Below are 15,430 nucleotides of genomic sequence, written 5' to 3'. Positions count from 1 at the left end.
TGTTTAGGACCATGCCCTTTGCTATATTTAATAGGAATGGGAAAAAGGTCCTTTAGCAAGCAGCGTGTCTGAGCAGATATTCCCACAACCCCCTAAGCTGCGTGCATCAGAGCAGAGAATAGTAGCCTGCTGCATGCGGCAGGAAACTTGGGAAACTTTGCTTGGATTCCTCTCCTTCATACACAGATAGATAATAGATGGACAGACTGATAATTGTTTCCTGCAAATGGAATCCAGGAAAAGAGGTATCAAAGCTAAGGCTACTGAATACAGGAAGGCCAGGTACGAGGTTAAGCAATACAGGAGAGGATGGGGGAGGGGGAGGGAGAAGGAGGAGGAACGGAGGCTGGGAAAATTGGTATGAAAAGAAGGAAATGGCAAAGAGAAAAAGGATGAAAAGGCAATTCTAATTTGAGGCATAAGGAAAGTAAAGAAGGCAGGCTAAAAGAGGGAGAGTTGAGGTGGTCTGAAAAAGTGCAAAGCCCAGGGTCCTGAGAAACTTCCGCGAGAAAGGGGGCGCGGCGCTGCCCAGCCCATGTTTGGGCAGATTAATGGAGTCGTGGCGGCTCGGGCTCTTGAGTCCTGCCTTGGGAGGGACAGTATCTGTTTAGATTTGTGTCTAAATTTAAACCCCGATCCGGCCTCCCTCTCTGCTCCCCTCCCCTCCCCTCCTCCTGCGTCCCTCGGTCCCTCCCTCCCTCCTCCTCCTCCTTCCTCGTTCTCTGGCGCAGGGCCCCCAGCTGGGGCAGTCCCGCAGCCGAGTGCAGCCAGGCGCGCGCCGCCGCCCACTCGCCCTGTGCCCGCTACAGCCCCGAAAGTGACCCGGGCTGGGAGCTGAGGGGACAGCGGGGATCGTGGTCTCTTAACCCGAGAGAGCGGGCGTGTCCGCAGCCGGAGGAGGACTACCTGGAGGATATGGAGGTAAAAGACCGGCGGGGACACGGGCCTGGGGGAGAGGGAGGTCAGAGCGCTCCTGCCCAGGTCGCCGTTCCTGCTCTCAGCAGGGAGCACGCAGCCGAAACGTCGCGCAGGCCAAGTCGAGAAAGGCTGGTCCTTGCTCCTCGGAGACCCCTGTGGGCAGGCGTGGGCTTGTCAGGAAAGGACCTCAGGCGAAGGAGGGGGCCCTTTGTAGGGATTCAGGTGTTCTGACTGTGCACATACATGCTTTTTTTGTTTTTTTTGGGGTTTTTTTAGAAAATAAAACTTAGGTACAACTAAAGTCATAAACGGATAAAGGTTTGAACCAAGAACCCCCAAACAAAAACTCCAGCAACCCTGACTCAGGCATTGAGAAACAGTTGGCAGTTGAAGCCGGGACTCTGCCCGCATGGCTTCCCCTTTTGATTGCAGTGTGGCTTTTCTGACCAGTTGGTCTCTTACTTCTGATGCCCCTTGTTTCTGTCATATCTTCCATCAAAACTCTCTGAAAAGCTCCCTTGCCGCCGATCAGATAAACTTATTTCTGAGACATTAGAGGCTCTCCAAGATGCCCTGCCTCCTGAGGTTGTGTGCACCTTGGGGTGTGGTAGCCATATCTGAGAGGTTTGCAGGGGTGAGTCCCACACTTTCTCTGCGCTTCTCCAACCTCAGTGGAGAATACTGGCCACTACTTTCCATCCAGCTAGTTCACCTAGCTTCCTCCTCCAGGTCTATAGATTTCCAAAGAAATGTTTCCCTTCAAACCCAGACCAGCTGCAGGTGAACTCAGAGGCACAGCATGGGCAAAGCCCCAGGTTCAACTCCCAGGGTCTCACACACACACACAAAGAAAGAAAAAGAAACTGTGACCTTTTATTGTATCCTAATCAATATCAGTAGGACCTGGGATTTTCAAAGAGGAAAAAAGGAGATGAAAACCCACAGGCCTTTAAGGTGATTCCTCCTCCCACTCAAAAGCAAAGTGTGCCTACTTAGCCCAAGGTCTGCGGAGATCCCGTGCACAGAAGTTCAATTCCTTCCAGGCCTGAGTCCGCTCATCTCTTCTGAGCTTCACTGTCTGCCTCTAGAAGAACAATAGCAAGGCTGCATATTTAGCTCAACCAGTTGTCCTAAAGTAGCAAGGTTGCATTTTGCATTCTGGGCCCTTGGGGAGTGCTGAGTACCTGGGGTGCTGGGGTCTGAATTGGACTCTCTGTAGCGACTTGTGCAAGTCAGGAAGTAGTTGATTAGGGTAGCTAGACCACAAAGCGTTCCAGATGGGCTCTTACATATGGTCAAGACCTTGCAAACTCAAAGCAATAGGATTCTCTGTGCTGGCTACTGCTACAGGACAGAGGAGGGAAACGGAGGGGGGACCCAGGAGAGGTTCATAAAGAAACTGCTGTACTTATAAGCCCCCTCCCCGAGGAGAGCTCAGGGTACCTCTGGTGACAAGCCAGAAGCTAACAGAACTGTAATGGACACAGGATGGAAGCCCAACTGGACTTAAATGGGGTGTTGCTTGAAGGCCCCCAATGCAAGCTCTAACTTTAATCTAGGGAAACACAGAAGGGGTTCCCTTCCCAGGGCCACTTCTTCCTCCCTCAGCTGAGGAAGAAACAGAGGGAGTCTAAGGCCCTGAAAGTATCAGCCCAGCAACTTCCTGAGTGGCTTGGTAGGTGGGAGGCACGAAAAGAGAAGACTCTCCTGTCTACAAGCTGATATATACAGTAGCGAAAAAGGGGTTGGATGGAGAGAGCCAAATTCCTGTGTGCCAAAGGCTGGACCAGCACAGGGAAATTGCCTAGTCAACCAGGCCAGACAGATCCGCTTACACCCATTCACCCTGAGGTGTGCCACGGCCTTGAGGGCCCACAGTGACTGTTTTTAAAGTTTCTTTTGAGAACCAGTCACAAAAGCCCAAACAAACAAGCAAAATGCCACAACAGGTAGCAGCTGAGCTGTTGTTAAAGGAAGTAAAGAGGAAACAGAAGACAGAGGAGGCTACAAGATTCTCAGCTAGGAAGTGAAAGTCGGTGACAGGTGTATTACCTGCCATGAGTGGAGCTAAGGGAGCCCTGAAATCGGCCTCCAGAAGGAGGCTACTTATTTATTTGAGAAGAAATGGAGTTGCACCATGTCCCCATATTGAGCATTCAACCCAGGGCCGGTTAACCACATTCAGGCTCTACCCCACACTTGCCTACCGCAAATGTTAGGGAAATCTTCAAATCCCTGTGACCACTGTCTCGGCCACATTAATCACACCTCAGCCTCATAGGGACCTCCCTGGAATAAACAAAAGCAAGATGGCACTTGACCTGTGCCTTTCTAACACTCCCAATCCAATCGAGGAAACGAGATTCACACATCCTGTCCCTGTGTGCTTAATGAATGCTTCGGCAAGCATGGCATGTATAGGCCAGAGCAGATGCGGCTCAGAAGCCTTGAGAGAACGGCAGTGATTGGGAAGAGAGATGTAGGGACACTGGCTTCGTTCAGGGAGGCAGGATGGCTGATTGCAGGGGCAAATAGGGGGATCCCTAAAGGAAGAAAGAAGTGAAAGTAACAAGATAAAGTCGTGGAAGCAATGAGGTTCCCCCATAGAGGTAGCCACTGGGGGCCAAAATCTAAGCCCCCTAGAAGGCATTCCTTTTTCTCCTTCCCTAGCTGTGCTCCCAACTCCTACCTTCCTGTAATTTACCATTTTCAGACCTTGAAGGCGGTTCACGAATGGCCCTGGATTCTGCCTCACAGACAGTAGGAAACTGAGAAGTCCTGCATGAGGTAGCAACCGTGGCACCACACATTGCATGTGCAAGGTGCTCAAGCGACAGAGCCCCTCAGAGGCTCTGGATGGGGTGTAGCCTGACTCCAAGAGAAGGAAAGAGAGTAAAGACCATGTGCTGGAGGGCAAGCAGAAATGCCTGCATTTGAGTTCACCAGGGTGCCCAGAAGAGAGGGCAGGGTGCTTACATAGCAGATGTGAAGTCCTGGGTTTGATCCCTAACAGAGGAACAGAAGGAGGTGGGGGAGGGGAAGAGGAAGGGAGAGGAGGAGGGAGGGAGAGGATATACCTCACTGTCTTACTGGTGGATGGGTCTCCATAAACCAACAAAGTGCCTATCACAGAAACCCCAAGCTTCCCGATACAATTTGCCTAATAAATTAATAGAAACTCTACCTTCCCAGAGGCCGTCGGCCTCTACAGAGCACCTAACTAGTCCCACCAGGGCAGGCTCTTTGGCTTCCAGTAAGGAGGAAGGAACCATACTTTACATATGTAGGCCTCATGAGCACCAACTAAGACACACTGATTGGGTGAGTACGTTATTGGAGACGAGAGACATTATTAGACTTTTAAGAGAGAGAGAGGAGAAAAAAGAAAGAAGGAAAAAGCAGGCTTTAGTGTGTTTCTTTGCTGGTTTGTTCTGAACAGCATTTCAGCACTGTGAGACAGGCAGACCTCTTTGGCTATGAAGTCATTGTCTCTAGAAACAATAATGGTAAAGTTATTGGAGATAGGAAGCCAAACAGCTTTCTGGCCTTTGAGGGTACCTGCATGAATGTGTGCATACACATAAGTAATGTTTAAAAAAAAAAAAAACGATCTGAGAATAGTGGTGCACACCTTCAATCCCAGCACTGGAGAGGCAGATGCAGGTGCATCTCTTGTGGGTTCAAGGTAAGCCAGGTCTACAGAACCAGTTCCAGCCCAGCCAGGGCTACACAGTGAGACCAACCCTTTCTCAAAGGGGGGTGGGGTGTGTGTGATCAAGCTGGGTGTATTAGCCCATCTTTTAATTGCAACACATGAGAGCTAGAAGCAGCAGAGCCAAGTTAAAGATTATCTTTAGCCGGGCGTGGTGGCGCACACCTTTAATCCCAGCACTCGGGAGGCAGAGGCAGGCGGATTTCTGAGTTCGGGACCAGCCTGGTCTACAAAGTGAGTTCCAGGACAGCCAGGGCTGTACAGAGAAACCCTGTCTCGAAAAAAAAAAAAAAATCTATCTTCAGCTACATACTGAGTTCCAGGCCAGCCGGTGCTTCATGAGACCTTTTCTGAAGAACACACACATGAGAGGAAGCTATCTTTTCATCCTCATAAGTAATGTTTAAAAAAAAAAAATCTGAGAGTAGTGGTACACACCTTCAATCCCAATTGGATACCAATATATTATATATAATATATTCATTTTGCAACCTATGTATTTTTCAAAAGATTTTATTTATTTATTTTATGGATATGAATGCTTTATCTGCATGTACACTGCATGTCTAAAGAGGTCTTCAGATCCCATTATAGATTGTCATGAGTCATCATATGGTTACCAGGAATTGAACTCAGGACCTCTGAAAGAGCAGCCAGTGCTCTTAAATGCTGAGCCATATCTCCAGCCCTATAACCTATGTCTTAGGTTCATTTTTTTTTTACCTTGTTAAACATTTGCTAGTTTATTTTACAAACATTTTAACACATTAAATGTTTGTTTTATTAATAATTATTATTGTGTGTGTATGAGTATGGGATTTCCCATGCTACACAGTGCATATGGAGATCAGAGGACATTTTTCAGTAGTCAGTTTTCTCCTTCCACCATGGGAATCCCTGGGTGAACCCAGATTTTCTTGCTCACCCAGCAAGCGTATTTACCCATTGGAATAGCTTCCCTAACCCCCTACCTCATTTTTATATCATTTATTTATTAGAGGGGAAACTCCAAGTTTAGGTAAGAAGGATTATTTGGGGATGTTCCTGTGAGCCTTGCTGGTTTTCCCCATCCTGTCACTGAGCCATGGTGTGCTGGTTGAGGCTGGTGATCATAATGGGGACCGGTCGGCCTCTGAAGGGGGAGTTAGACTGGATGGACTTGTGGGCAAGCCCGAGATACCCACTCCTCCTCTCGCGCTCCTGCTGGGTGGAGACCCTTGCAGCCATTCTGGCTCCCCTTAGCAGACATCTTTCATTTGCTGGGCTGTGAGAACAAGAGTAGTTTCGGGTAGGCGCGCTGTCAAGACCGGGCCCTATCACGGTGGGGTGAGAGCATTCCTGGAGCGGAGTCGGGTTTCAGAGCTTGATCCTCAGCAGGCTGCCCACAGCAAGGAAGGCTGGAGCCTGGCTCCTGCGGTTCCGTGGGAAATCTGAACGGAGGCGGCTCAGCAGCCCGGTAATCTTATCAGAGCCACAGAAGAAAGCCTTTCGGTTCCAGAGAAGGCAACGCTGCCTTCCTCTTGTGACAGTGTCTGAGGTTTGCAGGGACAGTCTAGCCTATCTAACCCACTGGGAAAAGGCACACAGCCCTGGGAGAAACAAGACAGTCCCTAATTGCTCCTGCTTTACTGGGAAGGAGCAGACGGGACCCTGAGGTATGCTGGGGCTGTGGGTGCAGTCGGACCTTTGGAAAGCAGCAACTCTCGGATTCTCTTATCTGGGGAGTAGTTAAGCCCATGCTCTAAGAAGTCAGTCTCGCAAAGTGTCATCACCACAGCAGCATGTGGCCTGCATCCACCCTTATGGTATCAGGTGGACACATCTCTCAGAGATGCCATAGGTAGAGTACAAACATTAGAGAATGGGACCCCCCCACACGAACCCATCTCCCAAACGGAGCCAGACCAGAGAGGACATTGCCTTTGTCCTTTGGTCTTTGGGACAGTGTTCTTTCTACCTTTTTCTCCTTTGGGGCTTTCTGAATACTGGCTATGGAGGTTTGTGGACATTAAGTGGTGAACCCGTGAGGCTCACGATGTAAAGTCACACCTTTGGGTGGATCAGACCCTGTTCTAGTGAGAAGGCTTCTTCCGATTGCCATTCAAGACTCAGTAGCTCCCTAGGAAAGGTAAGGTGGACTTGAAGGGTCTTTCCCTTCCTAAGTCTTTTCACCTGAATCCCCGGCTGGAAGCTCGTAGTTCTGGCCATTAGTCTTCCTAGCATCACAGATGCCCCTGTACCATCTCAGAGCTGTCCTCTGGGCCCACAACTCTTCCTCCAGCTGAGTCTTCTATAGTCTATTGGTGTCCGTTTGCAAGATAACAGATGGCTGTTTTGGGTTGTTGCTGCTGATTTATTTGTGTGCGTGTGTGTATATGCCGAAGTGCATGTGGAAACCAGATGTCAACACCGAGTGTCTTCCTAATTGCGCTCTGTCTTGCATTTCTGAGTCTCTCACTAAATCTAGAGCTTGCCGATTCAGACACGGGTCACCATGCCTGACACGCACCACCCCTTGTAAACTAAGTGCTGGGGACTGACTTTCAGTCTTCACGCTTGCAGAGCCGGTATCTGATTCGCTGAGCTATCTCCTCTGCCCACAGAACTGTTTAATTAGGGTTAGCCAACACATAATGATCATTTACAGCCTGCCAGGCACTGGGCCTCTATCTGTGACCCATCTCTCACCTTGCTGACCTTCTCAGAGGGGAAACAAGCACTTAGACCCTTAATTGCAGAGCAGGATGAGAGCTTGCCCCACTGGAGGAGGGGTGCCACACCCAGCCTGGGGCTCAAGGAGGGCTTCCGGTGACAGATGACCTCTGAGTTGAGTGTTGAGGGAGTAGTTGAAGTTAACCAACCGCAGAGAATCAGGAAGAGTCCATTCTAGGCAAAAGCAAGCCTCACAGGATGGGTGTTGATTCCTGGAAGGTAAAACGAGATAACAAGCTTTGAGAGGGAGCTCTGAGTGGTAGCAGAGAAGCGGAGATTGCCGTTACTACCATAAAAGGCTCTTTTCTATTTGGAGAAACAAGAGCTACACATATGACAGGACATGTTAAAAATACAAGATGTGATCTTGATTAGCTGGGAGGTGTGGGAGGTGTATGGAGTTTAAAGTCAGCTTCTTCTGTGTGGGAGAAAGAGAAAGCAGGCTTCCTCCTTGGGCTTCCCCTCCAGGTGCTTCCCCTCCATCATCTGACAGCCTTGGGGGCTTCAGTCTCAGTGAGCTCACTCATGTCTGCCACTCCTACTGAGGACATTCGGTTTGACACAGGGTCTTGGCCCCAAGTGGTGTCTTCCATCAAGTCCACCAAAGCCATCTTCAAGACCACCTCTTCTTTTCTTATTAGAGGCCTCAGAACAAATCACACACGCGCATGCACACACACACACACACTCCTGTTCTACTCCCCCTGCCGACCAACTCACATCTCCCATTGTGGTTGCCCTTCCTGCTCATTCTGTGAAAAAACCAATTTGTTTCTCACTGTCTCCAACCAGCCCAGGGGTGAGCCAGGTGGACCAAGGAGCAACAGCAGACCAAAGGCACCCACGTTAGCCCCACCCAGTTAAAACAGAGCAACGGAAATGAAAGGCTGAGCCTGTGGTTCCTGTTGCACAACTCAGGCACCCACCAGAGAGGGCATTTTCATCTATAAAATGCCAAGGAAGGCTTCCACCTCCTCTGAACCTCCCTCCCTGCTCGACCCTCACCCTGAATGGTTCATTCTAAACACATGAGCTACAGGGCCGCTTACTCCAGCCTGCTGCCCCACCCCCACTCTCTCAGTCCTCCAGAACACATTCTTGGGCCTCAGGTCCCTGGCTTGTCATGCTTCTGAGATACGAACTGATGGATAGTGGGAAATTCACTCCGAGCAGCCACAGCCGTGGCGGCATGGGCAAACATCTAAAAGCTCTCCTCACGGTGGTTACTACATGTTACAGACTTCCTAGGTGTGGGTGTTTTCCATAAATGGATCTTTTAATCCTTATAAAGTCTTTCTGCGTTTGTTTTCTGGATAAGTAAGGGGCCGTGTTGCTAGAAGATCTGGAAGGTGATTGTTCCAAGAGCCACAAGGGTACTACTCCATGTGTGGGGTTCTAGGGCCCTGTGCTTTCTCTTCTTCTGCCTGGACCGTCTTCCTTTAGCCATTGCTAGGCTAGGCCGCTCAACACTTGGAGTTTTTAAGACCTGGATCAGCTGAATTAATTCTGATCCTCATCTAAAAGACATCAAGAAGACTCCATTGTGACACCCGCCATGGCAAGGAAGTGGAATTTTGAAAATTCATTTTTGTTGTTAAGTTGTGGTTTTGTTTTGTTTTGTTTTGTTTGAGACAGGATCTCCTATAGCCCAGGCTAGCCTTAAATTCTTGATCCCTCTGCTTCCATCTCCCAAATGCCAGGTTTATAAATATACATTACACCAGGCATGGTGGTGCATGCTTTTAATCCCAGGGGAGTCAGAGGTAGGTGGATCTCTGAGTTCGAGGCCAGCCTGGTCTACAGAGCAAGTTCCAGGACAGCCAAGGGCTACACAGAGAAAACCTGTCTTGAAAAACTGAAAATTTTAAAATAAATACATTTTTTTAAAAAATGCTTTAAGGATCTTTAGAGTATAAGAGCTCGGAAAGTCAAAGGAACTTAACAGTTTCTTTCATCCCCCTTTACTTTAAAGGTGGGGTCCTTAAACTGGATGTGTGGATAGGTGTGCTGGGAGTCAGGAGTGGCTGAGTCAGAACTAAGGCAATGGCCTTCTAACCCTCAGGTCACTCTCTACAGGACATGTCGGATCCACATGCCTGACTCACATGCACTTTGCTGTCTCTGCAGTGCAGAGCCTCGCCTTCTGCAGGCTCGCTGCCTTCTGCCGGCTCTCCCCTGTCTTCCAGACTCTAGGGTTCAGTGTGTCTCGAGGCCCTCCCAGCCAATCTTTATTCGCAGTGGTAGTTGAGAACAGTTTTCATTATCACTGTTTTAATTAGAGTCAGGAGACCACAAGCCAAGGCTAGAAAAGGTCCAGCCTCATCCAAGTGCAGCACGTGTTCTCTCTCACTGGGCTGCTCTCCACCTTGAGGGAGGTTCCCTAGGGAGATTTGTGGTCCCTATTGGCTGGTCATGGCCATGTGTCCTCATGAATGCTCTGGGGGGATTCTAGAAGTTTTTCTTGTGGAAGTGTGTGGGAGGCTCAATGAGAGAGGCTCACTGGTCTACCTGGCGCTCTGGGCGGCTGGGGAATGGGACAGATGGAGAAGCCAAAGTCAAGGAAGTTAGCCAGTTTGTGCATTTGCTAAGTGTGTGCATCTCTGCTAAGAGATGGCCATGGGCTGGTGTTAGCTGGACCACGCTCCTTCCTGAGGCTCCGAGGAACAATCCTCTTCACATCTCTCTTCCCTCCTGGTACTTGCTGGCTCTGGATTGAGGCTACATCCCTCTTCTCTCTATGTGTCCCTAACAGGGACATGTGTCACCAAATTTTGACCCTCGATAACAATTCAGGATTATGATCCCCTCATTTCAAAAATTCTTAAGTCCCTCTGCAAAATCTCTTTTTAGAAATAAGGTTGTATTTACAGGTTCCAGGGATGGGGGTGAGTATGTGACTAGGGAGCCACTAATCACCACTTTTGCAGCAGGAAACTTGTTATCCATACAGCAGTTGGGGGCTTGGGGATGGATAGGGAAAATCCTTGATATTAGGTTGTAGTGTAAGCATCCTTACTGCTATGCTCAGGTTAACGTCGAATGAATATAGTGGATATTCATTAGCATTTACTGTGTGACAAACTTCTTTCCCCCTTAGGTAGCCCATTCCACTTTTGTCTTCTTTAGACTTAAACGGGTGCAGAGCTCAGCTACAGCTTTTCGCTGGGAGAGCTGCTGTTTCCAAGGGGAGTCCCTGGGGTGCAAAAAGCATATCTGAGGAGCCACCCTCTTCTCCTCCTGATCTCTTCTCTTGCTAGTGAGATTATCTGGGCTGGCAGGCTGGCAAGAGCTGATCAAGACAGGTGAGTGGAGAGCTCGGCTGTGTGAGTTTCAAGCCAGGTGAACGTTGCTGTAGCAAACAAGGCCACAGTTCTAGTCTACACAGCAAGCGCCTGTTCATTCCGACAGTGTGATATGACCGCCATAGTTTAGCTATTTGTCCTTTGTCTGAGACCTGGAAAGGTGACAAGTAGCCACACAGCTCCTCACAACCACAGAGCCCGAAAGTACAGTTTCTCCTACCACCTCCCACGTCGGTGTGAGCTAGAAAGACCGAGTGGTGGCTTTTATAGGCCAAGGGAGTCTTACTTCAAAGAGTTGCCCATCTCTGAGCTGGTCTGGCAGCAAGGCTGTGTCCTTCAGGCTGCTGAAGGTGGGAAGGCTGAGGAAGGCAGCAACTTTACCCGCCGCTCAGTCTTGGGCTCTGGACATTGTCAGAGTTCTGTGGTCAGATCTGCTCTTCCTGGTTGAAGTAAAAGTTGCTTTGCAAGCAGAAAGCTTGTTCCCAGTGATGCTGACTGCTCTCTGGGCTTGGGGGACGGTTTAGAAAGGCAATAGGTTTAGAGGGGAAGTCAAGAGTGAGTTTGTGTGTGTGTGTGTGTGTGTGTGTGTGTGTGTGTGTATGTGTGTGTGTGTGTGTGTATACACACATTTCTATAGGAGACCATTGGAGACATCTATACCTAAGCTATTAGTTGTGGCTTCTTGGGCAGTTTCTTAAACATCTTGGTCCTGGAATAGCCCAATCCACAGAGCATGCTGTCAGGAGAAGCAGTTTATAGCTTTATTGACTCCTGGAATTTGAAAACCTCTTTGCCTTTTGCAGCAACACAGTGTTAATCACCCCCAAAGTCTTTGATTTTTAAACCCCACCTCTACTACCATCAAACAGGGACCCTAAGCCTTTCCCCTGCTTGCAGTTACATGACACCAACGATCACCATTCTTTTCCATGGCCCTTGTTCATAAGTCCTGCCCTCTGTGCCTATGGAAGGGTTAGTGAAGGTCACTGGAACTTGGCGGTGATGTTGAAGGACGCAGTCCAATCATTAGACTTGTGGCAAGCCCAGGAGGGCACTGCGCCAGAGGGAGATGGGAACTCTGAGTGTCAGGCTCAGGGGTTGATAGCAACCTCAGAGTCTGTTCTCCATCAGTAAAACTAATGTCACTTTACCATCCAGGCTGTCTTACAAGGAAATCTGATCATGCATGTCCCAGATAAGATAATTGATGATGTCATCTTGAAAAGCTACAGAGCCACAAATTCATGGTGGTGGTGTCCATTAATACTTAATCAATTAATGTTTGAAAAACTGTGATAACCCAAACAGGACTTATAGTATAGGTGTTAGAAGAGGAGGTGATGAAGGGGGCATGAGCAGAGCCTTGAGACAATAAGGACCGTAATATAAGCAAGGACACTTATACAGCATCATAGTGGCTCTGGAGGCCGAGCACAGTGGCTCACACCTTGAAACCCAGCACCTGGGTGACAGAGGCAGGTCTCTTTGTGAGTTTGAGGCTAGCCTGGTCTACAAAGCGAGTCAACCAGGACTATTACAGAGAAGCCCTGTCATGAAAAAAAACAAAACAAAAACAAAACCTAAAACAAACAAAGGTAGGTCTGGGCCAGAAATATAGCTTGGTTTATAGAGTGTTTGCCTTGTATACAGAGTCCCGGGTTCGGTCCCTAGCACACACCAGGTATGGTGGTGGTGCATGCCTGTAATTCAAGCATTTGAAAAGTAAAGGCAAGAGGATCAGTGAGTTGGAAGCCAGCCTGAGCTAAACAGCCTCTCTCAAAACAAAAACAAGTCAAAGGTTCTGGGGCCAGTGAGATGTCTTAGGCAGTAAAGGACTTGCTGCCCAGGCCTGATGACCTGAGTTCTATCTTTGGGTTTCCATGTAAGGGTGAAAAGAAAGAACCTACTCCACAAAGTTATCATTTGACTTTCAGATGACTGCTGCGGCATGTATACATCCCCGTCTGCACATATCTTACACACAGAAAGCCCTTGTCCCTGCAGGGAGGATCCATCACAGGTATCCTGTGGTATCCTGTGGATCTACATGCAGATGGTCACATGCAGAGACAGTACTGTAAGAGCTAAAGAGCATAGGTCCAGGAGCCAAGTAGCTGAGATTCAGTCTGACATAACCCATTCACTAGAGTGTGAACAGTCTGACCTTACCATTCACTGGAGTGTAAACTCCTGCACTCTTGGTTTCCCACCGGTTGAGTCTTTAGAGAACACCTCTGAGTTAACATTAGGAAAAGGGCCAGGTGTGGATAATGAGCCAGGGAGGGGGCTGTTATTGGAGGAAAACAACCCATGCAGTTGGTGCAGCTTTGACTGGGACACCAGGACATCTGAAGGTCCCCTCTAGCCCCAGGGTTTGTGGCAACCTAGTTATTGCAGACCACACACAAGCCCACTTCTTTGGATTTCTGCAGACAGCTGGACCTGGTGTGAGGTAACAGATCAAAGCTGTAGGCTCCCAGGGCAGCCAAGGCCTGCTAGAGGAAGGGAGACTCCTAGACTTAAATGTAAAGAAAGGGAGGAGAGGAGACAACTGTATTTTATGCCTTCAACCTGGAGGAGTGATTAAGGGAGGAGACAGGAAACGAGGAAAAGATCAGTCACTCTTGATATGGGCACAGACCTCACAGGATGCCTAAAGTCAGAGCACCACATTAATAATGTAATGCCTTCCCCCATCTATCTATCTATCTATCTATCTATCTATCTATCTATCTATCTATCTATCTATCTATTATCTATCTAATCTATCTATCTATCTATCTATCTATCTATCTATCTTTTATTTTACTCATATCCCAGGCTGGCTGGCCTGGAACTCGTGGCAATCCTGCTTCATTCAGCCTCCCAAGTGAAGATCTGGCAAGTGTGAGCCAACAGGCCTGTCTTTGCCTTTTCTATCATAATTACAGCATGTGCTGTGGTCATAACCTTTATAGTGTAGGGCACACTTGCAACACTACTATGCATGATTTTGTTTTGTTTTGTTTTTCCTTTGTCACAGTTTTATGGGTAGAGCATTCAATCTTACAGAGTCTTAGCAGCTAATTTTCTTTTTTCTAACTTATTGGGGGAAAAAATGTCCAAGCTTTTCACCTGAAGGAAGTACTTCATAGCTACTCTTGGGCATATCCGAATCATTGCTGCTGCTGCTGCTGCCGCTCTCATGCTTTGAGGCCATAACCAAGTGAGATCAAGTTTGTTAAGCATGAACAGCAACATGGCAGTAGGTCCGATGTTAGCCAGCAGGCAGGTAGCGTATGCAGAAAGGATCTGCTGGCGGGCAAAGAAAGCAAATTGTGTAACTGGTAACTTCTTTCTGTTTGTGAGTTTCCATTTAGTAGTTTTGGATTATAGTTGATCATGAGTGATTGAAAGAAAAATACAATATATCGTCAGCCCACTCTCAGCTTCCTCTCAGTCTCCCACATGCCCAGGACACTCCACCCACCCAGTGTCCCTGCTGATCTTCTGTAGGGAGGCCTCTTGGAGAGCAGAACGGAGTGGGGTGCCTCAGGGGCCCAGCAGGGATGGGAAAGTCAACATCAGACATAAGCTCACCTCTCCCTCTCAGCTGACATCAATCAAGAACTTCTCACTGGATTTAGAGAGTCAAATGTTTTCATACATCAGCAAGGGGATTCTGATTTCTCAAATAGTCACATTATATTACAAAGGAATTTTTTTTTTTTTTTTTGCCAAGACGGATTCAGAGTAGACTGAGCTGCCTGTCCAAAGTACCCTCATTAGCGACCTTGGGTCTTCCCCGAGGACAGTCTCCAGTGGCAAGACGCAGATTCTGTCCTTGGCATGCACTTGTTAAATATTTTTGTTAACGATTTGAATGAAAGCTAGAAAGAATCCAGATGACCCACAGCTGGGATACTTAATATGATACATGACACATTCGAGTTCAACATGATTTATATAGGATGGGACTCGGGGCCAAAGCCAACATAATGAAATTAAACAGGGATAAATGTGAAGTCCCCTGCTTAGCTTTGGTGTAGGACAGACCTGGCTCGGAAAACCACATCTGTTTGCTCAGTCTTTCTGCAATGGTTTCGCAGCTAGCTGCACAAAGAATGCTGTCTGTTTTCTTGGAGAGAGTAAACCTAGAGATGGTGAACTGGAGGTGTAGTGGTGGCGGGAAGTCCTGTGACCCCCCCAATGAAGCAAGGGATAGGTGTGCTGAGGATTTGAGGAGAAAATACATTCTCCATTTATGCACTGAAAGTGGTTGTTTTATAAACAGATAGCGGTGGTGAAAGGCTACCGGTCAGTGACCTGCAGGGTCTCTGATGTGCACGGTGCACACATATGCCTGACACGCGGATGGGCCAGTAGGAATGCATGAGGCAAATCTCTGTGCTGACTAGAACCAGTGGATGCCTCCTCCCATCTATAATGAGGGCCCTGGAAGAGGGGCTTTCAAGGCACCAAAGCTGTGCTGACAGGCTCTTAACTGGCCCCAGTGTATTGTGGGTGAAGAAAGGAGAGGTAGACATATGAGTTGAGGGGCTGAAGTGCTAGAGAGAGGTGGTCTTGGGATTGGGATGGCAAAGCTGCAAACTCAGCCAAGGGGAGGATGGAGGTGGGGCTCCAGTCCAATACTCTCCTTCAAAAAAGAAAAGAAATGAGAAGGGGAAGAAGTGAAGTGGAGGAGAAGGGAGAGGAGAGGAGGGGAGGGGAGAGGAGTACAGGGGAGGAGGAAGGAGGGGAGGGGGAGGGAGTGGAGAAGAGGGGAGGGGAGCAAAGGAGAGGGGAA

General features: G+C 48.5%; 1 protein-coding gene across 2 annotated transcripts in view; it reads left to right on the top strand.

The window, feature by feature from the left end:
- Positions 1-711: 711 nt before the first annotated feature.
- The window catches only part of Rcsd1 (RCSD domain containing 1), a 58,283-nt gene continuing 43,564 nt past the window's right edge, over positions 712-15,430 (top strand). For both annotated transcript variants that reach the window (XM_021165465.3, XM_029477981.2), the window contains exon 1: positions 712-921. In XM_021165465.3, coding sequence (XP_021021124.1) covers positions 916-921 — 6 coding nt within the window. In that variant the 5' untranslated portion in view covers positions 712-915. The remainder of the gene's footprint in view (positions 922-15,430) is intronic.

This window comes from Mus caroli, unplaced genomic scaffold (genome assembly GCF_978045245.1).
Source record: "Mus caroli unplaced genomic scaffold, Mus_caroli_1 scaffold_1, whole genome shotgun sequence".
NCBI lineage: Eukaryota > Metazoa > Chordata > Mammalia > Rodentia > Muridae > Mus > Mus caroli.
The sequence above is the reverse complement of the archived record's forward strand: the minus strand, read 5'-3'. Positions and strand labels throughout refer to the sequence as shown.